Source organism: Heterodontus francisci, chromosome 13 (genome assembly GCF_036365525.1).
Source record: "Heterodontus francisci isolate sHetFra1 chromosome 13, sHetFra1.hap1, whole genome shotgun sequence".
NCBI lineage: Eukaryota > Metazoa > Chordata > Chondrichthyes > Heterodontiformes > Heterodontidae > Heterodontus > Heterodontus francisci.
Window position 1 is genome coordinate 57356238 of NC_090383.1, and position 22517 is coordinate 57378754.

A 22517-nucleotide genomic window follows, 5' to 3' on the forward strand; every position below is an offset into this window, starting at 1 on the left:
GATCGTTGTAGCGTATTTAGTTTAATTATCCTACTCTAAAGGAGGATAGTTGTAGCGTAATTAGTTTAATTATCCTACTCTAAACTAGGATCGTTGTAGCGTAATTAGTTTAATTATCCTACTCTAAAGGAGGATAGTTGTAGTGTAATTAGTTTTATTATCCTACTCTAAACTAGGATCGTAGTAGCGTAATTAGTTTAATTATCCTACTCTAAAGGAGGATAGTAGTAGCGTAATTAGTTTAATTATCCTACTCTAAAGGAGGATAGTTGTAGCGTAATTAGTTTAATTATCCTACTCTAAACTGGGATCGTAGTAGCGTAATTAGTTCAATTATCCTACTCTAAACTAGCATCGTTGTCGCGTATTTAGTTTAATTATCCTACTCTGAAGGAGGATAGTTGTAGCGTAATTAGTTTAATTATCCTACTCTAAAGGAGGATAGTAGTAGCGTAATTAGTTTAATTATCCTACTCTAAAGGAGGATAGTTGTAGCGTAATTAGTTTAATTATCCTACTCTAAACTAGGATCGTAGTAGCGTAATTAGTTTAATTATCCTACTCTAAAGGAGGATAGTAGTAGTGTAATTAGTTTAATTATCCTACTCTAAAGGAGGATAGTAGTAGCGTAATTAGTTTAATTATCCTACTCTAAAGGAGGATAGTTGTAGCGTAATTAGTTCAATTATCCTACTCTAAACTAGGATCGTTGTAGCGTAATTAGTTTAATTATCCTACTCTAAAGGAGGATAGTTGTAGCGTAATTAGTTCAATTATCCTACTCTAAACTAGGATCGTTGTAGCGTATTTAGTTTAATTATCCTACTCTAAAGGAGGATAGTTGTAGCGTAATTAGTTTAATTATCCTACTCTAAACTAGGATCGTTGTAGCGTAATTAGTTTAATTATCCTACTCTAAAGGAGGATAGTTGTAGTGTAATTAGTTTTATTATCCTACTCTAAACTAGGATCGTAGTAGCGTAATTAGTTTAATTATCCTACTCTAAAGGAGGATAGTAGTAGCGTAATTAGTTTAATTATCCTACTCTAAAGGAGGATAGTTGTAGCGTAATTAGTTTAATTATCCTACTCTAAACTGGGATCGTAGTAGCGTAATTAGTTCAATTATCCTACTCTAAACTAGCATCGTTGTCGCGTATTTAGTTTAATTATCCTACTCTGAAGGAGGATAGTTGTAGCGTAATTAGTTTAATTATCCTACTCTAAAGGAGGATAGTTGTAGCGTAATTAGTTTTATTATCCTACTCTAAACTAGGATCGTAGTAGCGTAATTAGTTTAATTATCCTACTCTAAAGGAGGATAGTTGTAGCGTAATTAGTTTAATTATCCTACTCTAAACTGGGATCGTAGTAGCGTAATTAGTTTAATTATCCTACTCTAAACTTGGATCGTAGTAGCGTAATTAGTTTAATTATCCTACTCTAAACTGGGATCGTAGTAGCGTAATTAGTTTAATTATCCTACTCTAAACTTGGATCGTTGTAGCGTAATTGTTTAATTATCCTACTCTAAACTAGGATCGTAGTAGCGTAATTAGTTTAATTATTCTACTCTAAACTAGGATCGTAGTAGCGTAATTAGTTTAATTATCCTACTCTAAACTTGGATCGTAGTAGCGTAATTAGTTTAATTATCCTACTCAACTAGGATCGTAGTAGCGTAATTAGTTTAATTATCCTACTCTAAAGGAGGATAGTAGTAGCGTAATTAGTTTAATTATCCTACTCTAAACTAGGATCGTAGTAGCGTAATTAGTTTAATTATCCTACTCTAAACTAGGATCGTAGCAGCGTAATTAGTTTAATTATCCTACTCTAAACTAGGATCGTAGTAGCGTAATTAGTTTAATTATCCTACTCTAAAGGAGGGTAGTTGTCGCGTAATTAGTTTAATTATCCTACTCTAAATAGGATCGTTGTAGCGTAATTAGTTTAATTATCCTACTCAAAAGGAGATTAGTTGTAGCGTAATTAGTTTAATTATCCTACTCTAAACTAGGATCGTAGTAGCGTAATTAGTTTAATTATCCTACTCTAAAGGAGGATAATAGTAGCGTAATTAGTTTAATTATCCTGCTCTAAAGGAGGATAGTTGTAGCGTAATTAGTTTAATTATCCTACTCGAAAGGAGGATAATAGTTGCGTAATTAGTTTAATTATCCTACTCTAGAGGATAGTTGTAGCGTAATTAGTTTAATTATCCTACTCTAAACTAGGATCGTAGTAGCGTAATTAGTTTAATTATCCTACTCTAAACTAGGATCGTAGTAGCGTAATTAGTTTAATTATCCTACTCTAAACTAGGATCGTAGTAGCGTAATTAGTTTAATTATCCTACTCTAAAGGAGGATAGTTGTAGCGTAATTAGTTTAATTATCCTACTCTAAACTAGGATCGTAGTAGCGTAATTAGTTTAATTATCCTACTCTAAACTAGGATCGTAGTAGCGTAATTAGTTTAATTATCCTACTCTAAACTAGGATAGTTGTAGCGTAATTAGTTTAATTATCCTACTCGAAACTAGGATCGTAGTAGCGTAATTAGTTTAATTATCCTACTCTAAAGGAGGATAGTTGTAGCGTAATTAGTTTAATTATCCTACTCGAAACTAGGATCGTAGTAGCGTAATTAGTTTAATTATCCTACTCTAGAGGAGGATCGTAGTAGCGTAATTAGTTTAATTATCCTACTCTAAACTAGGATCGTAGTAGCGTAATTAGTTTAATTATCCTACTCTAGAGGAGGATCGTAGTAGCGTAATTAGTTTAATTATCCTACTCTAAACTAGGATCGTAGTAGCGTAATTAGTTTAATTATCCTACTCTAGAGGAGGATCGTAGTAGCGTAATTAGTTTAATTATCGTACTCTAAACTAGGATCGTAGTAGCGTAATTAATTTAATTATCCTACTCTAAACTAGGATCGTTGTAGCGTAATTAGTTTAATTATCCTACTCTAAAGGAGGATAGTTGTAGCGTAATTAGTTTAATTATCCTACTCGAAACTAGGATCGTAGTAGCGTAATTAGTTTAATTATCCTACTCTAAACTAGGATCGTAGTAGCGTAATTAGTTTAATTATCCTACTCTAAAGGAGGATAGTAGGAGCGTAATTAGTTTAATTATCCTACTCTAAAGGAGGATAGTTGTAGCGTAATTAGTTTAATTATCCTACTCTAAACTTGGATCGTAGTAGCGTAATTAGTTTAATTATCCTACTCTAAACTAGGATATTAGTAGCGTAATTAGTTTAATTATCCTACTCTAAAGGAGGATAGTTGTAGCGTAATTAGTTTAATTATCCTACTCTAAACTAGGATCGTTGTAGCGTAATTAGTTTAATTATCCTACTCTAAACTAGGATCGTAGTAGCGTAATTAGTTTAATTATCCTACTCTAAACTAGGATCGTAGTAGCGTAATTAGTTTAATTATCCTACTCTAAACTAGGATCGTCGTAGCGTAATTAGTTTAATTATCCTACTCTAAACTAGGATCGTAGTAGCGTAATTAGTTTAATTATCCTACTCTAAACTAGGATAGTAGTAGCGTAATTAGTTTAATTATCCTACTCTAAAGGAGGATAGTTGTAGCGTAATTAGTTTAATTATCCTACTCTAAACTAGGATCGTTGTAGCGTAATTAGTTTAATTATCCTACTCTAAACTAGGATCGTAGTAGCGTAATTAATTTAATTATCCTACTCTAAACTAGGATCGTTGTAGCGTAATTAGTTTAATTATCCTACTCTAAAGGAGGATAGTTGTAGCGTAATTAGTTTAATTATCCTACTCTAAACTAGGATCGTAGTAGCGTAATTAGTTTAATTATCCTACTCTAAACTAGGATCGTAGTAGCGTAATTAGTTTAATTATCCTACTCTAAAGGAGGATAGTAGTAGCGTAATTAGTTTAATTATCCTACTCTAAAGGAGGATAGTTGTAGCGTAATTAGTTTAATTATCCTACTCTAAACTTGGCTCGTAGTAGCGTAATTAGTTTAATTATCCTACTCTAAAGGAGGATATTAGTAGCGTAATTAGTTTAATTATCCTACTCTAAAGGAGGATAGTTGTAGCGTAATTAGTTTAATTATCCTACTCTAAACTAGGATCGTAGTAGCGTAATTAGTTTAATTATCCTACTCTAAACTAGGATCGTAGTAGCGTAATTAGTTTAATTATCCTACTCTAAACTAGGATCGTAGTAGCGTAATTAGTTTAATTATCCTACTCTAAAGGAGGATAGTTGTAGCGTAATTAGTTTAATTATCCTACTCTAAAGGAGGATAGTTGTAGCGTAATTAGTTTAATTATCCTACTCTGAAGGAGGATAGTTGTAGCGTAATTAGTTTAATTATCCTACTGTAAAGGAGGATAGTTGTAGCGTAATTAGTTTTATTATCCTACTCTAAACTAGGATCGTAGTAGCGTAATTAGTTTAATTATCCTACTCTAAAGGAGGATAGTTGTAGCGTAATTAGTTTAATTATCCTACTCTAAACTGGGATCGTAGTAGCGTAATTAGTTTAATTATCCTACTCTAAACTTGGATCGTAGTAGCGTAATTAGTTTAATTATCCTACTCTAAACTGGGATCGTAGTAGCGTAATTAGTTTAATTATCCTACTCTAAACTTGGATCGTTGTAGCGTAATTGTTTAATTATCCTACTCTAAACTAGGATCGTAGTAGCGTAATTAGTTTAATTATTCTACTCTAAACTAGGATCGTAGTAGCGTAATTAGTTTAATTATCCTACTCTAAACTTGGATCGTAGTAGCGTAATTAGTTTAATTATCCTACTCAACTAGGATCGTAGTAGCGTAATTAGTTTAATTATCCTACTCTAAACTAGGATCGTAGCAGCGTAATTAGTTTAATTATCCTACTCTAAACTAGGATCGTAGTAGCGTAATTAGTTTAATTATCCTACACTAAACTAGGATCGTAGCAGCGTAATTAGTTTAATTATCCTACTCTAAACTTGGATCGTTGTAGCGTAATTAGTTTAATTATCCTACTCTAAAGGAGGATAGTAGTAGCGTAATTAGTTTAATTATCCTACTCTAAACTTGGATCGTTGTAGCGTAATTAGTTTAATTATCCTACTCTAAAGGAGGATAGTTGTAGCGTAATTAGTTTAATTATCCTACTCTAAAGGAGGATAGTAGTAGCGTAATTAGTTTAATTATCCTACTCTAAACTAGGATCATAGTAGCGTAATTAGTTTAATTATCCTACTCTAAACTTGGATCATAGTAGCGTAATTAGTTTAATTATCCTACTCTAAACTTGGATCGTTGTAGCGTAATTAGTTTAATTATCCTACTCTAAAGGAGGATAGTTGTAGCGTAATTAGTTTAATTATCCTACTCTAAAGGAGGATAGTTGTAGCGTAATTAGTTTAATTATCCTACTCTAAACTTGGATCGTAGTAGCGTAATTAGTTTAATTATCCTACTCTAAACTTGGATCGTTGTAGCGTAATTAGTTTAATTATCCTACTCTAAAGGAGGATAGTTGTAGCGTAATTAGTTTAATTATCCTACTCTAAAGGAGGATAGTAGTAGCGTAATTAGTTTAATTATCCTACTCTAAACTAGGATCGTTGTAGCGTAATTAGTTTAATTATCCTACTCTAAACTAGGATCGTAGTAGCGTAATTAGTTTAATTATCCTACTCTAAAGGAGGATAGTTGTAGCATAATTAGTTTAATTATCCTACTCTAAACTAGGATAGTAGTAGCGTAATTAGTTTAATTATCCTACTCTAAAGGAGGATCGTTGTAGCGTAATTAGTTTAATTATCCTACTCTAAACTAGGATCGTAGTAGCGTAATTAGTTTAATTATCCTACTCTAAAGGAGGATAGTTGTAGCGTAATTAGTTTAATTATCCTACTCTAAACTAGGATCGTTGTAGCGTAATTAGTTTAATTATCCTACTCTAAACTAGGATCGTAGTAGCGTAATTAGTTTAATTATCCTACTCTAAAGGAGGATCGTAGTAGCGTAATTAGTTTAATTATCCTACTCTAAACTTGGATCGTTGTAGCGTAATTAGTTTAATTATCCTACTCTAAACTAGGATAGTAGTAGCGTAATTATTTTAATTATCCTACTCTAAACTAGGATCGTAGTAGCGTAATTAGTTTAATTATCCTACTCTAAAGGAGGATAGTTGTAGCGTAATTAGTTTAATTATCCTACTCTAAACTAGGATCGTAGTAGCGTAATTAGTTTAATTATCCTACTCTAAACTTGGATCGTTGTAGCGTAATTAGTTTAATTATCCTACTCTAAACTAGGATAGTAGTAGCGTCATTAGTTTAATTATCCTACTCGAAAGGAGGCTAGTAGTCGTGTAATTAGTTTAATTATCCTACTCTAAACTAGGATAGTAGTCCTTTCAAGGACAGAGAGGGGGAAGGATTTCTGAAGTGTGTTTAGAGAATTTTCTGGATCAGTGTGTTTCTGGTCCAGCGAGAAAGGTGGCATTGTTGGATCTGATTCTAGGGAATGAGGTAGATCAAGTGTCAGTAGGGGAACATTTAAGGAGCAGTGATCATAGTATAATAAGGTTTAGCTTAGCTATGGAAAAAGACCAGGAGCAATCTAGAGTAGAAATACTTAATTGGAGAAGGGTTCAATTTCAGTGTGTTGAAAACCGATCTGTCCCAGATACATTAGAATCAAAGATTGGCACACAGAACTTTAACACAACATTGGGCTTCCTTTCAAGAGGAAATGGTTCGGGTACAGTTGAGGTACGTTTCCACGAGGGGGAAAGGTAGGGTAACTAGCCAGAAGTCCCTGGACGACAAAAGAGCTGGACAATGAGATGAAACAGTAAAAGGGTGCATATGACAGATGTCCGGTTGATGATACAAGTGAGAACCAAGCTGAACATAGAATGTTTGGAGGGGGAAATTGAAAAAAGAAAAGTGTCAGAGAGGGTTTGAGAAGAGACTGGCCGCTAACATAAAAGGGAATCCAAAAATCTTCTATAGGCATATAAGTAGTAAGAGAAGGAATGGGGCTGATTTGTGTCCAAAAAGAGGATCTATACGTGGAGGCAGAGGGCATGGCTCAGGTGCTGGAGGAGTACTTTGCATTTGTCTTTACCAAGGAAGAAGATGTTAGTCATCGTGAAGGAGGAGGTAGTTGAAATACTGAATGGGCTAAAAATTGATGAAGAGGAGGTATTAGAAAGGCAGGCTCAACTTAAAGTTGATAGGTCACTCGGACCGGATGGAATGCATCCGAGGATGCTGAGGAAAGTAAGGGTGGAAATTGCGGAGTCACTGGCCATAATCTTCCAATCCTCCTTGTGTTGTGCCGGAGGACTAGATAATTGCTCATGTTACACCCTTGTTCAAAAAAAGGATACATGACTAAACCCAACAACTGCTGGCCAGTCAGTTTACCTTTTGGCGGTAGGAAGACTTTTAGAAGCGATAAACCAGGACAAAATTAACAGTCACTTTGACAAGTAGGGATTAATTAAGGAAATCCAGCATGGATTTGTTAAAGGCAAATCGTGCTTAATAGCTTGATTGAACCTTTTTTGATGAGATAACATAGGGTCGATGAGGGTAATCTGGTTGATGCAGTGTACAGGGACTTCCAAAAGGCATTTGATAAAGTGCCAGCAAAGTTGAAGCCCATGGAATAAAGGAACAATACATGGATGCGAAGTTAGCTGACTGATAGAAAACAGTAGTGGAGGACAGTTGTTTTTTGGTCTGGAGGAAGGTTATACAGTGGGGTTCCCCAGGGCTCAGTACTGGGGCCACTGTTTTTCTTGATATGTATTAATGACCTAGACTTGGGTATACAGAGCACAATTTCAAAATTTGCAGATGGAAAACGTGGAAGAATTGTGAACTGAGAGGAGAATAATGATGGACTTCAAGATGACATAGACGGGTTGGTAGAATGTGTGGACACATGCCAGATGAAATTTAATGCAGAAAAGTACCAAGTGATACATTTTGGTAGGAAGAATGAAGAGAGGCAATATAAAATAAAGGGTGCAATTCTAAAGGGGGTGCAAGAATCTAAGAGACCAGTGTGTACAGATTGTTGAAGGTGACAGGGCAGGTTGAAAAAATGGTTAAAAATTATTGCAGGATAGTGGGCTTTATAATTAGAGGTATAGAGTACAGAAGCAAGGAAGTTATGATGAACCTTTACAAAGCACTGGTTTGACCTCAACTGAAGTATTGTGTCCAATTCTGGGTACTGCACTTTAGGAAGGATGTGAAGGCTTTCGAGAGGGTGCAGAAAAGATTTAGATTCATGAGAAAGATACAGCACTGAAACAGGTCCTTCGGTCCACCGAGTCTGTGCCGACCATCAGCCACCCATTTATACTAATCTGACATTAATCCCATACTCCCTACCACATCCCCATCTTCCCTCCTACCACCTACCTACACTAGGGGCAATTTACAATGGCCAATTTACCTATCAGCCTGCAAGTCTTTGGCTGTGGGAGGAAACCGGAGCACCCGGCGGAAACTCACGTGGTCACAGGGAGAACTTGCAAACTCTGCACAGGCAGTACCCAGAACCGGACCCGGGTCACTGGAGCTGTCAGGCTGCAGTGCTAACCGCTGCGCCGCTGTGCTGCCCTTTTACAAGAATGGTTACAGGGATAGGAGACTTCAGTTATGGGGATAGATTGGAGAAACTGGGGCACGCTTCCTTAGAGAAGAGAAGGTTGAGAGACAATTTGATAGAGGTGCTCAAAATCATGAGGGGTCTGGACAGAGTAAACGGGGAGAAACTGTTCCCTTTGACAGAAGGATCAAAGACCAGAGCACACCAATTTAAAATGATTCTCGAAAGAACCAACAGTGACATGAGAAAAAACTTTTATGCAGCATTTGGTTCGGACCTGGAATGCACTGCCTGGGTGCAGTGGAGACTTATTGAATCATGGCTTTCAAAAGGGAATTGGATAAGCACCTGGAGAGAGAAAATTTGCAGTGCTATGGGGAAAAGGCAGGGGAGCGGGACAAGCTAAATTGCTCTTGGAGAACCAACACAGATATGATGGGCCAAATGGCCTCCTATGCAACGGAAAGTGTGTATTTTGTTGAGTAATAGAAACTCTACATATGTGATTCTTTAATATTTGATTTGGATTCTTCTAAGCATGCTGATGACTTTCTGCATGTGTAAGATACCTGGTTGACCAAAAAAGAAAACCTAAGTGACCACGTATTATGCAAATAGCCATCAATCAATCTGGCTAGCTACTCTAAGTAGTGGGGGACTAATTTAGATTTCCTTGTAATCCATTGCAGATTTATTTCTTGCACCACCAAAATTATGCCAGAAGGAGATTACTAATCCCTATAAATGTTCCAGCACTGAGAGAGTTTTAATAAGCTGTTGGAATTTCTAATAAGGAAACCCCTTAAATGTTTGCAGTTCTGTTGTGGTGGGATGTAAAAGAAAAAATCTGCACTTATATGTACGTGCACTGCGTATGCATATAAATGCTAATACATTCAAATAGAGAGGATATATTTGTACATTTTAGTTAACAGTATGAGGGAATAAACTGTGGAAAGTGTGATCAGCTGATTGTGTGCACTTTAACTGCACGGGTGATTCATGTCATAGTTCTTGTTTACACTGGCAGTTAATAGCATGTATCCAAAATGGACACCGGCATGCTGCTCTCCTTTTGAAATAATGGAATACAGAGTAAAATTTCAAAATTTGCTGATGATGCCAAACTTGAAGGTCTTGTAAAGAGTGAGGATGATGCATGTCAACTGCAAATGGATACAGATAGGCTTGCAGAATAGGCAAACAAGTGGCTGATGGAATTTAATTCAGAGAAGTGCTATGTGATGCCTTTTGGCATTAGGGATAGGGCGAGGCAATATAAGCTTAATTGCACATTCTAAAGAGTGTGCAGGGACAGAGGGACCTGGGGGGTTCATGTGCATAGATCTTTGAAGGTGGCAGGACATATTCAGAAAGTAGTTAGCAGAGCATACGGGATCTTGGGCTTCATGAATGGAGGTATTGAGTACAAAAGCAGGGAGTTATGCTGAACCTTTTATAAAGATGTGGTTAGGCCACAAGTAGAGTATTGCATCCAGTTCTGGTCCTCATTTTCAGGAGAATGTGAGGGTCCTTGACGGGGTGCCGAGGAGATTTACCAGAATGGTTCCAGGGATGAGAGATTTTAGCTACCATCTTAGGTTTGGGAACCTGGGGTTGTTCTCTTTGGAGCAAAGGAGATTGAGGGGAGATTTGATGGACGTGTGCAAGATTATGACTGGTTGAGATAAGGTCAATAAAGAAAAAATTGTTCCCATTAGATGGTACAAGGACTAGGGGAAACAGATTTGAAGTTTTGGGCAAGGGATGCAGGGGGGATGTGAGGATTTGTTTTACACAGCAAGTGGTGATGACCTGAAACTCATTGCCAACGAGGGTGGTGGAAGTGGAGATGGTTAATGATTGCAAAAGGAAATTGGATTGGTACTTGAGGGAAATAAACTTGCAGGACTACAGGGGTAGAGCAGGAAATGGGGCTGACTGGATTGCTCTCCAGAGAGCTGGCATGGACTCGGGTCAAATAACCACCTTATGTGCCATATTGAGACAATGGCACTTAACTGCTCCTACATCTTCACCATCCTGACATCGTTTCCATTTGAAAATTTGGAACTTTTAATTTGGCAGATTTTGCAGAAGCAAATGGGGCAAAATGTAAATTATTTCAAGGATTATTTCAACCTCCAGTGACACTGATGTGATGCTGGACTTTTCTAGATTCAAATGAAGTCATGTTCAACCCTGTTTACACAACAGCCTTCTGTCAAGTTGAACATGTTGTGACACAGTCTATTTAAAAATTCACCCTAGGAGCCAAGGATCTAGTAAGTTTTGTACTGAATTAGCTACCGTATAAAGGTTCAGGGTCCTGCTCTTTCAGTCCCCACCACAATCTTCCAATCCCCCTAGTTTTGGATTCGCCCACAAGTGGAAGTATCCTTTCCACATCCACCTTGTCAAGACCGTTGAGGATCTTGTATACCTCAATCAAGTTTCCCCTTACTCTCTTCTAAATTCCAGTGAAAATAAGCCCAGTCTGTCCAACCTTTTCTTTTTTTCTCTCCCCTTGTCCAGTCTCTTCCCATCTACATCCACGACTCTTCTGATGCCCTATGCCATTTTGACAATTTCCAGTTTCCTGGCCCTAACCACCGCCTCTTCACTATGGATGTCCAATCTTACTACACTTCTGATCCCTACCAGGACGGTCTGAGGGCTCTCCATTTCTTCCTTGAATTGAGGCCCAACGAATCTCCATCCACCACCACCCTCCTCCACCTGGCTGAATTGCTCTCACATTGAACAACAACTCCTTCAACTCCACTCACTTTCTTCAAATAAAAGGTGTTGCTATGGGTACATGCATGGGTCCTAGCTATGCCTGCTTTTTTGTGGGATATGTCAAACATTCCTTGTTCCAGTCCTACTCAGGCCCCCACCCCAACTCTCTTTAAGTACATTGATGACTTGTATCAGTGTTGTTTCCTGCTCTTAGCCCGAACTGGAAAACTTCCAACAACTTTGTTTCCAATTTCCACCCTTCTCTCAACTTCAGATGGTCCATCTCCGACACTTCCCTTACCTTCTTTCCCTTTCCTTCCTTGACTTCTTTGTCTCCATTTCTGGTGATAGACTGTCTACTAATATTATAAGCCCACTGACACCCACAGCTACCTTGGCTACACTTCACAACCTGCCTCTTGTAAGGACTCCATTCCATTCTCTAGTTTCTTTGGCTCCGTCACATCTGTTCTGATGGTGCAACCTTTCACAACAGCGCTTCTGATATATCTTCCTTTTTCCTCAAATGAGGATTTCCCCCCCCCCTCCCCCCACCGTGGTTGACAGGGCCCTTGACCATGACTAACCCATTTCCTACACTTCTGCGTTCACCCCTTCCCCCTCCCTCCTGGAACCACGACAGGGTTCCTCTTGTCCTCACTTTCCATCCCACCAACCTCCACATCCAAAGGATTATCCTCTGCCATTTCCGGCACCTCCAGCATGATGCCACTACAAAACGCATTTTTCCCTGTCAGCATTCCGAAAAACTATTCCCTCTCAAATAGTTGAGGCTTCAGCATAGATGCCTGGTTACCCCACTAGTTACAAATTGCCAAGCTGGAAATGGCCCATTTATCCCAAACCTCTGTTTTGTGAGTTAGCCGATCCTCTGCAAGCTAATATATTCCCCCAACGCCATGAGCTCTTAACTTGTGCAGTAACCTTTTATGTGGCACCTTATTAATGTCTTTTGGAAATCCAATTACACGACATCTACTGGTTCCCTTTTATCCATCCTGTTGGTTACATCCTCAAGAAACTCTAATAAATTTGTCAAACACTATTTTCCTTTCATAAAACCATGTTGACTCTGCTTGATTTATGTTGATTTTCTAAATATCCTGCTACTACTTCCTTAAATAATGGATTCCAGCATTTCCCAATGGCAAATGTTAGGCTAACTGGCCTATAGTTTCTTGCTTTCTGTCTCCCTCCTTTCTTGAATAGAGGCATTACATTTACTGTTTTCCAATCCACTGGGACCTTTCCAGAATCTAGGGAATTTTGGAAGATTACAGCTAATACATCCACTATCTCTGCAGCCTCTTTTCAGACCCTAGGATGCAAACCATCAGGTTCAAGGGGCCTGTTAGCCTTTCGTCCCATTAGTTTGTCTAGCACTTTTTCTCTAGTGAAAATTGTTTCAAGTTCTCCTTTTTGCACTCAGATTTTCTACTTTTATTGGGATGCTGTTAGTGTCTTCTACCTTGAAAACAGATGTCAAAATATTTGTTCCAGGTCTCTGCCAATTCCTTATTTCTCATTATTAATTCCCCAGTCTCATTCTCCAAGGGAACAACAATTATTTTAGCTGCTCTCTTCCTTTTTTTGTACTTCTAGAAGTTCTTAGTGTCTGTTTTTATATTTCTTGCTAGTTTACTCTCTCAATCTATTCTCTCCCTCTTTTTTTCAAGCCATTCTTTGCTCGTTTCTAAACTTTTTCCAGTCTTCTGGCCTACCATAAATGTTTGCCACACTGTATGCCTTTTCTTTCAATTTAATACCATCCTTAATTTCCTTAGTTAGCCACGGATAGTTTATCTTTCTCGTAGAGTCTTTCTTTCTCAATGCAATATATCTTTGTTGAGAATTATGAAATATCTTCTTAAATGTCTGCCACTGCTTATCTACTGTCTTCCCTTTTAACCTATTTTCCCAGTGTACTTTACCCAACTCTGTCTTCATGCTTTTGTAATTACCTTTTATTTAGGTTTAATACACTTATTTCAGGCTTAATTTTCTCACCCTCTAACTGAATATGAAATTAAACGTTGTGATCACTCTTTCCTAGAGGATCCTTGACAATGAGACCATTAACTAATCCTGTCTCATTACACATTACCAGATCTAAAGTAGCCTGTTCTCTGGTTGGTTCCACAACGTGGTGTTCTAAGAAACTGTCCCAAATATACTTTATCAACTGAGCAATGTGTTTGGATTGTTCTAAGAGTATATATCTATTTTTCTAAATATGTGATGGTAAAACTTCAGCTCCTGCACTGCTGTTGATGTTTTTCTTGATTAACTGGTAATTGGAATAAAGTAAGCATTGTAATCCTCTTAATTTGGAAGTAAACTGATGATCCAAAAATGAGAGTGTACCAATGTGCTTTTATTTTAAATGAAAGGGTATTACCAGAGCTCTGTGTTATTGAACATGGAAGCCTGAGGCAAAAGCAATGCCTGATGTCCTCAGTGCAGATGAGAAGCACAAAGTGCCGAGGCTTTTAAGTGTATTTAAATTTGAGGTCCTCCTCTGGATTGAGTTGAACTTCCTCGTAGAATGAAAGAATATGCTGATCATGAGCACAAATGCTGGCACAGACCAACTGGGCTGAATGGCTTGTTTCTGCTGTAAATTTTAACAAGAGGTGATGGCCAGAAGGCTTACAGTACAAGATTCTCCATTTTCCCCCTCCCCACCCAAAGTAATAGCTGCAGCGAAAAAAGAGCCATGGGGAGACATAGTTTGACAGTTGAATGCCAAATCAACAACAAAAGGAAAATCGTAGATACCGGGAGAAATAAAGATTAGCAGGATTTCTGAAGGAAAAACAGTTGGGCACTTGGGTCATTTAAGAACCCCAAAAAGAATTTTTGACACTTCTAGCTTATTGTCTAAACTGGGTTATTGTTGCTAATTATGTTTAGCTATCACCCTTATTTGAAATGTTCTTCATATTTCAGTTTGTTGCTGCTGGGGGACTTCAGCAATTACTGGAAATTTTTCTATCAGGGATTCTGGAACCCAAAGAGCAAGAATCATGGACTGTGGTAAGAGCTAATTGTAATATCTGATGTGTTTTAGTGATAGCATATACATTTTGTAGAATTTAAAAAAAAAATAATGGCTATATTTATCCAGTAGTTCTGTAACAGAATTAAAATGTGATGTGAAGTTTCATACATTACTACATGCACACATTTTCAGCAGTGATATTGCTTTTTTAATTCATTCATGAGCTGTGGATGCCACTGGCAAGGCCAGCATTTATTGCTCATCCCCAGTTGTTTTTGAAATGCTGATGAGCTGCAGTCTTGAATAGCTGTCATCCTTGTAGTGTTGGTACAGTCACAGTGCTGTTGGGTTGGAAGCTCCAGGATTTTACCCAGTGACAACAAAGGAGCAGCAATATATTTCTAAGTCAGGTGGGGGAACCTGCAGATGGTGGTGGTCCCATGTGCCTGCTGTCCTTGTATTTCTAGGCTTTCATGTCTTTGTTATTTTTGCTAATTACTCTTTTAATAGTCTTAATGAAGGAATGCAATTCTCAAACATTTTCCTTATTTTTACTTCAGTTAATGTGGGGGGGGTGGGGGGACAGTGTTGTAGTGGTAATGTCACGGGACTGGTAATTCAGAGACCCAGGCTAATCTGGAGACATGGGTTCAAATCCCATTATAGCAGTTGGTGGAATTGAAATTCAATTAATTAATAAATTCAATTAATTAATCTGGCATTGAAAGCTAGTCTCAGTAACGGTGACCACAAAATTACCATTGATTGTCATAAAAATCCATCTGGATCACTAATGTCTGTTTGGGAAGGAAATTTTCCATCCTTACCTGGTCTGGCCTACATGTGACTGCAGACCCACGGCAATGTGGTTGACTCTCAACTGCCCTCTGAAATGTCCAAGCAAGCCACTCAGTTGTACGAAACCGCTACGCAAAGGTTGAAAAGGAATAAAACTGGATGTAACCCCCAGTATTGACCTACGCACCAGAAACAACAACGGCAAACCCAGCCTGGCGACCCTGCAAAGACCTCCTTGCTCACATCTGGGGGCTTGTGCTGAAATTCTGCCCACAGGCTAGTTAAGCAACAGCCTGACATAGTCATACTGATGTACCTTACGTCCAATGTCCCTGACACCATAACCACCATTTCTGGGTATGTCCTGTCCGAACATCAGGACGTACTCACCTGAGGTGGCAGCACAATGGTATACAGTCGGGAGGTAGTGGTTAATTGTGTGACAATGGTTTGACTATATGCAGATGAAGGGTGTTAATTGGGGTTTTAGTCCAGCACTTATAAGTTGACACTCACTGAGACTGGGAGAGGGTTTTGAGTGAGGAGCTACATGTTTGTAATCCTTTTACTATGCACAATAAATGTGAAACTGAGTAAATATAGGCTCCAGCATAGGAACATAGGAGCAGGAGTAGGCCTTGCAGCCCATTGAGCCTGCCCCGCCATTCAGTATGATCATGGTTGATCTGCCACTTCAATGCCTTTTTCCCACACTATCCTCATATCCCTTTATGTCATTTATATTCAGAAATCTGTCAATCTCTGCTTTAAGCATACTCAATGACTGAGTTTCTCTCGGGTAGAGAATTCCAAAGATTCACAACCCTCTGAGTAAAGAAGTTTCTCCTCATCTCTGTCCTAAGTGGCTTCCCCCTTATTTTGAAATTGTGCCCCTGGTTCTAGACTCCCCCAAACAAGGGAAAAATCTGGCTACATCTACCCCGTTCATCCCTTTAAATATTTTGTAGGTTTCAATGAGATCACCTGTTATTCTTCGAAGCTCTAGAGAATACAGGCCCAGTTTCCCCAATCTCTCTTCATAGGACTATCCCGCCATCCTGGGAACAAGTCTGGTGAACCTTTGTTGCACTCCCTCTATGGCAATAATATCCTCCCTAAGGTAAGGGGACCAAAACTGCACACAGTACTCCAAGTGTGGTCTAACCAAGGTTCTATGCAATTGAAGCAAATCTTCACTACTCCTGTACTCGCATCCTCTTGCGATAAATGCTAACATACCATTAACCTTCCTAATTGCTGGCTGCACCTGCATGTTAGCTTTCAGTGACTTATTGACAAGGACACCCAGGTCCCTTTTGTACATCTACACTTTCTAATCTCTTGCCATTTAAGAAATACTCTGCACATCTGTTCCTTCTACCAAAGTGGATAACCTCACATTTTTCCACATTATATTCCATCTGCCGTGTTCTTGTGCACTCGCTAAGTCTGTCCAAATCTCCTTGAAGCCACTTTGCATGCTCCCACCTAGTTTTGTGTCATCCACAAACTTGGAAATATTACATTTGGTCCCCACATCCAAATCATTGATATATGTTGCGAACAGCTGGGGCCCAGGCAGTGATCCCTGTGGTACCCCACTAGTCACAGCCTGCAACGCAAGAATGACCCATTTATTCCTACTCTCTGCTTTCTGCCTATTAACCAATCCTTAATCCATGCCAGCATATTGCCTCCCATTCCATGTGCTTTAAATTGCCTCCCATTTCATAACAAACTTTCTGGAGTTTAGCATGGTAGCAGAGGATGGTGGCCTAAAGCTGAAGGTTAGAAAATAGGAAAATTTTTTTGGATGGAAAACTAAAGTCTCCAGGGCTATTGTGCAAAATATATCCGAAAGCAATTGCAAATTGTCAGTATGATTATCCTCCGTTTTTTTCGGAGTCTGAACCATCTGACCAGTGGAAGAATCATGTGGACATGGATACATTTCTACCAAAAAGGAAACAAGGTGTGTGGCCTTGGCGTTGTCACTTCCTATCAGAAGTAAAGTGTTTTGTGAACTGGATGCTCTTCAGTTGGATACTGATGAAGGCTTGGATCTTCTGTTAGAATTCTTGGATGAAATTTACCAGAAAGATGACCTATTGAATGTGTATGAGGCCTGGTCAAACTTTGATAGATTTTGGAAAACAGATGGATATTCAATGGAGGAATATATCGTGGACTTTAACAGACTGTATAAAAGATTGAGGAAATTCAATTTGGAGATCCCTGGTTCAGTGCTAGCTTTTAATTTACGAGATTGTGCTAAGGTGTTACATATGGACAGGCTCCTGGTTTTAATTGGGGTTCGGTTCTTGAACAAAGACTCCCAGTTGGACCAAATGTCCGCGGCCTTAAAAAAAAAAGTTTTGGGGAAACTGTCATTTCCTGCAGTCCTGGTAGAGCAAGTGGGGCAGTCTGTGGTGACACAAAGAAATAATCCAGATACTGGAAGCAGTCCCAAGTACAATGGAAGAGTTGAAGACAGAAGGAATGAGGATGAAAGCACCTTTTTTAGTAGGTCTGAATATTAGACTGGAAAACGGGATTGGAGCAGCAATCAAAGGTGAATGACACCCAGGAGTGCCCAAGGAACAGTTAATAGATGCTTCAGATATGACTCAAAATGCCATGATGTAATGACCTGCCCTAATTGAAGGGGCAGAGTCTTCGAAATAATGCATGACGCAGAGAATTCTGAGGCAGAAGAGGAAGATACTGATGGATCTGAATAAATTGTACTAGTCACAAGGAGTTTTAGTCCTGTGATGAATGTGTTGGTTGCAGATTCGTTCAACTGTATAGTGCTTGTTCGTCGACAGTATGTGGAACAGATTGGTTACAGTGTTATCTGGGTTCACTCAGTAGTGAAGATCGACGCAAGGTTAAGGAGTATAAAAATACGATCAGGTTTAGGTTTGGTGATGCCAACACATTGAAGTCACTGAAGTAATCCCATGCAAAATAGCTGGGGTAAGCCACTTTATTGGTACTGATGTAGTCTCCGGTGATATACCTTTACTCTTGAGTAAGCCTTCAAGGAAAAAGGCACAGATGAAACTTGAAATGGAGCATAAGGCAGTTGTTTTTGGGAAGCCAATGAATTTGCATTTTATCCAGTCAGGGCATTTTTGTATACGCTTAACAAAGCCTGATATTTCTAGTCAGAGTTAGAGAAGTATTGATGGCATCGGGTGTTAGGAATCAGAGATTAAAAAGTCATAAATTTACACAGACAATTTGCTCACCCTTCTTGTCCGAGATTAAAAAAGCTTCTAAAAGATGCAGGTATGATTGAAGAGTATAACGAGGATAATAGAAGAGATTAGTGAAAAGTGAAATTTGTAAAAAGTACCGGAGGACACCATCACATCCTACTGTCAGCCTTCCATTGGTTCGTGACTAACTAGGTAGTTGCCATGGATTTAAAGGGGCAGAGACAAGAATATTTTCATTCTACATTTTATAGATCTAGCAACTAGATTTAGTCTTTCTGCAATAAAAACTAGTAGGGACAAAAGGGTGATTATAGAAAAAATTATGGAGAAATGGATAGGGACTGGGCATGGGGCACCAACTAAGTTTCTGACTAATACTGGAGGGGAATTTGCCAATGACATGTTCAGGGATATGTGTGAAAACATGAACATTACGGTTATGAATACTGCAGCTGAAAGTCCTTTCAGCAGTGGGCTTTGTGAAAGGAATCACGCAGTGGTTGTTGAAATGTTACATAAAATCTTAGCTGACCAGCCAAACTGCAAGTTGACAACTGCCCTGGTAGGGGCGGTTTATGCAAAGAATTCGCCTCAGATGGTTGGAGTATATAGTCTCTATCAGTTGGTCTATGGGCGGAATCCCAAATTGCCTTCTGTACTGTACGACAGTCCTCCTGCTCTAGACGGTACTACAATTAGTTCAATGTTTTTGAATACATGCAGGGAGATGGGCTTTCATCAAAGCTGAGGTCGAGAAAATTCACAGAGCTCTGAGGTGCAATTTAGTTCAGGAGATTTGGTCCGTTATAAAAGAGAGGGCCATAGGGAATGGAAGTAAGCTAATTGGTCGGGGTGGTAATACAGTAGTTATCAAGCATGGAAATCAAACTGTTCAGGTTCATTCTTCATGATTAATCGGGGTTGATTACAAAATCTCAGAATCTGAGCAGCTGATAGAGGGAAAAGAGGCACCTTGTTCCTCAAATACTCATGTCTTTTGTGATGAAGGTCCTGAGGCACAGGTAGATCAAGAGTTGGATGGTAATGTAACCGATCATGATGCTCAGGAAAGAGCTATCGCATCCAAAGGCCAATTGCCTCGAGTAGGTACTCGGGTGACACATTCCAGAGGGGTCTTGTAAATGGAGGGATGCGACAATTGTGGGACGTGCAGGAAGATCTACAGGCAAGTTTAAATATTGATTAAATGTTCAAGATGATGGCCGAGAAGCCAGAGCTATGGACTGGCAAAATGGGGTGAAAGATTGGAGGGTAAGAAAGCGCAGTGCAAGTTTTGATAGTGGTCAGGAAATGACTCTTGATGAAGGAAGTGATCACGTACTGGAGAAAGAGCCCCTGATTAAAATGTGAGAGAGATCTTGCAGTTATTTCAAAAGACATCAAAGTGCTAATAGAGGCCGTAGTCTGAACAGATTCCACAATGAAACGAAGGCTGGAGGGCAGTCTCAAAAGAACTAGAAGCAGAAGTCTTCATCGTGAAGTTTTAGTGGCTGCCAATAAACTTGAGTATAAACTAATAGAAGGAAAACATAAGGCGTTAGAGAGTTGTAGAGAGTTTAGAGTCTATCCTGAGGTACCAGATAGGGGACAGCTGGCCTTGTCTCATAGATGGATTTGTACTGAAAAAGTCCTTCCCAATGGAACTTGTAAGGCTAAAGCAAGGTTAGTTTGGCAGGGTTTGGAAGAGCGACTGGGGGATACTGATGTTGGAGTGGACTCTCCCACAGCTGGAAAAGTAATCTTGAAAATCTTTTTGGCTCATTTGGCCACATATTCATGGGAATGTAGATCCATTGACATTAAAAGCTGTATTTCTGCAAGGTGGTACTTTTCAGTGTATCTGAAATCACTTAGAGGCAGCAGATACAGAAGGAAAATTATGGAAACTGAACAAATGCGTCTCTGGCCTTAATAATTCTTCCAGGGTGTGGTATTTCTGGGTGAGATCTGTTTTGTTGAAAATTGGTTGTGTTTAACTAAAAGCAGATCTTGCAATGTTTTAGAATTAGAATTAGAACATTACAGAGCAGTACAGGCCCTTCGGCCCTCGATGTTGCGCCGACCTGTGAAACCATCTGACCTACACTATTCCATTTTCATCCATATGTCTATCCAATGACCACTTAAATGCCCTTAAAGTTGGCGAGTCTACTACTGTTGCAGGCAGGGCGTTCCACGCCCCTACTACTCTCTGAGTAAAGAAACTACCTCTGACATCTGTCCTATATCTATCACCCCTCAACTTAAAGCTATGTCCCCTCGTGTTTGCCATCACCATCCGAGGAAAAAGACTCTCACTATCCACCCTATCCAACCCTCTGATTATCTTATATGTCTCTATTAAGTCACCTCTCCTCCTCCTTCTCTCCAACGAAAACAACCTCAAGTCCCTCAGCCTTTCCTCGTAAGACCTTCCCTCCATACCAGGCAACATCCTAGTAAATCTCCTCTGCACCCTTTCCATAGCTTCCACATCCTTCCGATAATGCGGTGACCAGAACTGCACGCAATACTCCAGGTGCGGTCTCACCAGAGTTTTGTACAGCTGCAGCATGACCTCGTGGCTCCGAAACTCGATCCCCCTACTAATAAAAGCTAACACACCATATGCCTTCTTAACAGCCCTATTAACCTGGGTAGCAACCTTCAGGGATTTATGCACCTGGACACCAAGATCTCTCTGTTCATCTACACTACCAAGAATCTTCCCATTAGCCCAGTACTCTGCATTCCTGTTACTCCTTCCAAAGTGAATCACCTCGCACTTTTCCACATTAAACTCCATTTGCCATCTCTCAGCCCAGCTCTGCAGCCTATCTATGTCCCTCTGTACCCTACAACATCCTTCGGCACTATCCACAACTCCACCGACCTTAGTGTCATCCGCAAATTTACTAACCCACCCTTCTACACCCTCTTCCAGGTCATTTATAAAAATGACAAACAGCAGTGGCCCCAAAACAGATCCTTGCGGTACACCACAAGTAACTAAACTCCAGGATGAACATTTGCCATCAACCACCACCCTCTGTCTTCTTTCAGCTAGCCAATTTCTGATCCAAAGCTCTAAATCACCTTCAACCCCATACTTCCGTATTTTCTGCAATAGCCTACCGTGGGGAACCTTATCAAACGCCTTACTGAAATCCATATACACCACATCCACTGCTTTACCCTCATCCACCTGTTTGGTCACCTTCTCGAAAAACTCAATAAGGATTGTGAGGCACGACCTACCCGTCACAAAACCGTGCTGACTATTGCTAATGAACTTATTCTTTTCAAGATGATTATAAATCCTGTCTCTTATAAACTTTTCCAACATTTTACCCACAACCGAAGTAAGGCTCACAGGTCTATAATTACCAGGACTGTCTCTACTCCCCTTCTTGAACAAGGGGACAACATTTGCTGTCCTCCAGTCTTCCGGCACTATTCCTGTCGACAATTGGTATCATAAAGGGAAACTTTCAGGCATCTTCATGATTTCTTATGGGGTGGTACTGCGGATTTTGAGAAATATGTTAAGATTAAGGCAGAAATTTAAGATTATCAGGCTTGTGGGGCCTTCAAATATATTGGTTTCGATATTAAGCAGACTAAGTCTGGTATAAAAACAAATGCTGGAAACACTCAGCAGGTCTGGCAGCATATGTGGAGAGAGAAGCAGAGTTAACATTTCAGGTCAGTGACCCTTCAGAACTGGAATAAGTTTGAATCAACAATCCTATTTAGAGAGTGTTACTCCCATTCCGGTTTATCGTGTTAGGTCAGCACAGAAAGATGATGGTGATATATCTAAAGCAGAGATTCAGCAATTGCGAAGCCTGGTAGGTCAATTAAACTGGTTGGGCTCTCAGACTAGGCCTGATAGTTTTGATGTGCTGGAGTTAAGCACAATGATGAAACATCCAAAAGTTGAGTGTTTTAAGGGCAAATGAAACATGGAAAAAAAAAACTAAATCTGAAGTAATGTATACTGAAGTTCCCTTCCTTAGGTTAATAATTTTTAGTGATGCTTCACATGCCAGTCTTGCTGATGGGTATTCGAGTGCAGCTGGCTTCAT

At 39.2% G+C, this 22517-nt stretch overlaps 1 protein-coding gene across 6 annotated transcripts in view; it reads left to right on the forward strand.

The window, feature by feature from the left end:
- usp34 (ubiquitin specific peptidase 34) overlaps positions 1-22517 on the forward strand; it is a 405374-nt gene that overhangs the window by 181293 nt on the left and 201564 nt on the right. For all 6 annotated transcript variants that reach the window (XM_068044870.1, XM_068044865.1, XM_068044869.1 and 3 more), the window contains exon 32: positions 14356-14442. In XM_068044870.1, the coding sequence (XP_067900971.1) occupies positions 14356-14442 (87 nt within the window). The remainder of the gene's footprint in view (positions 1-14355; positions 14443-22517) is intronic.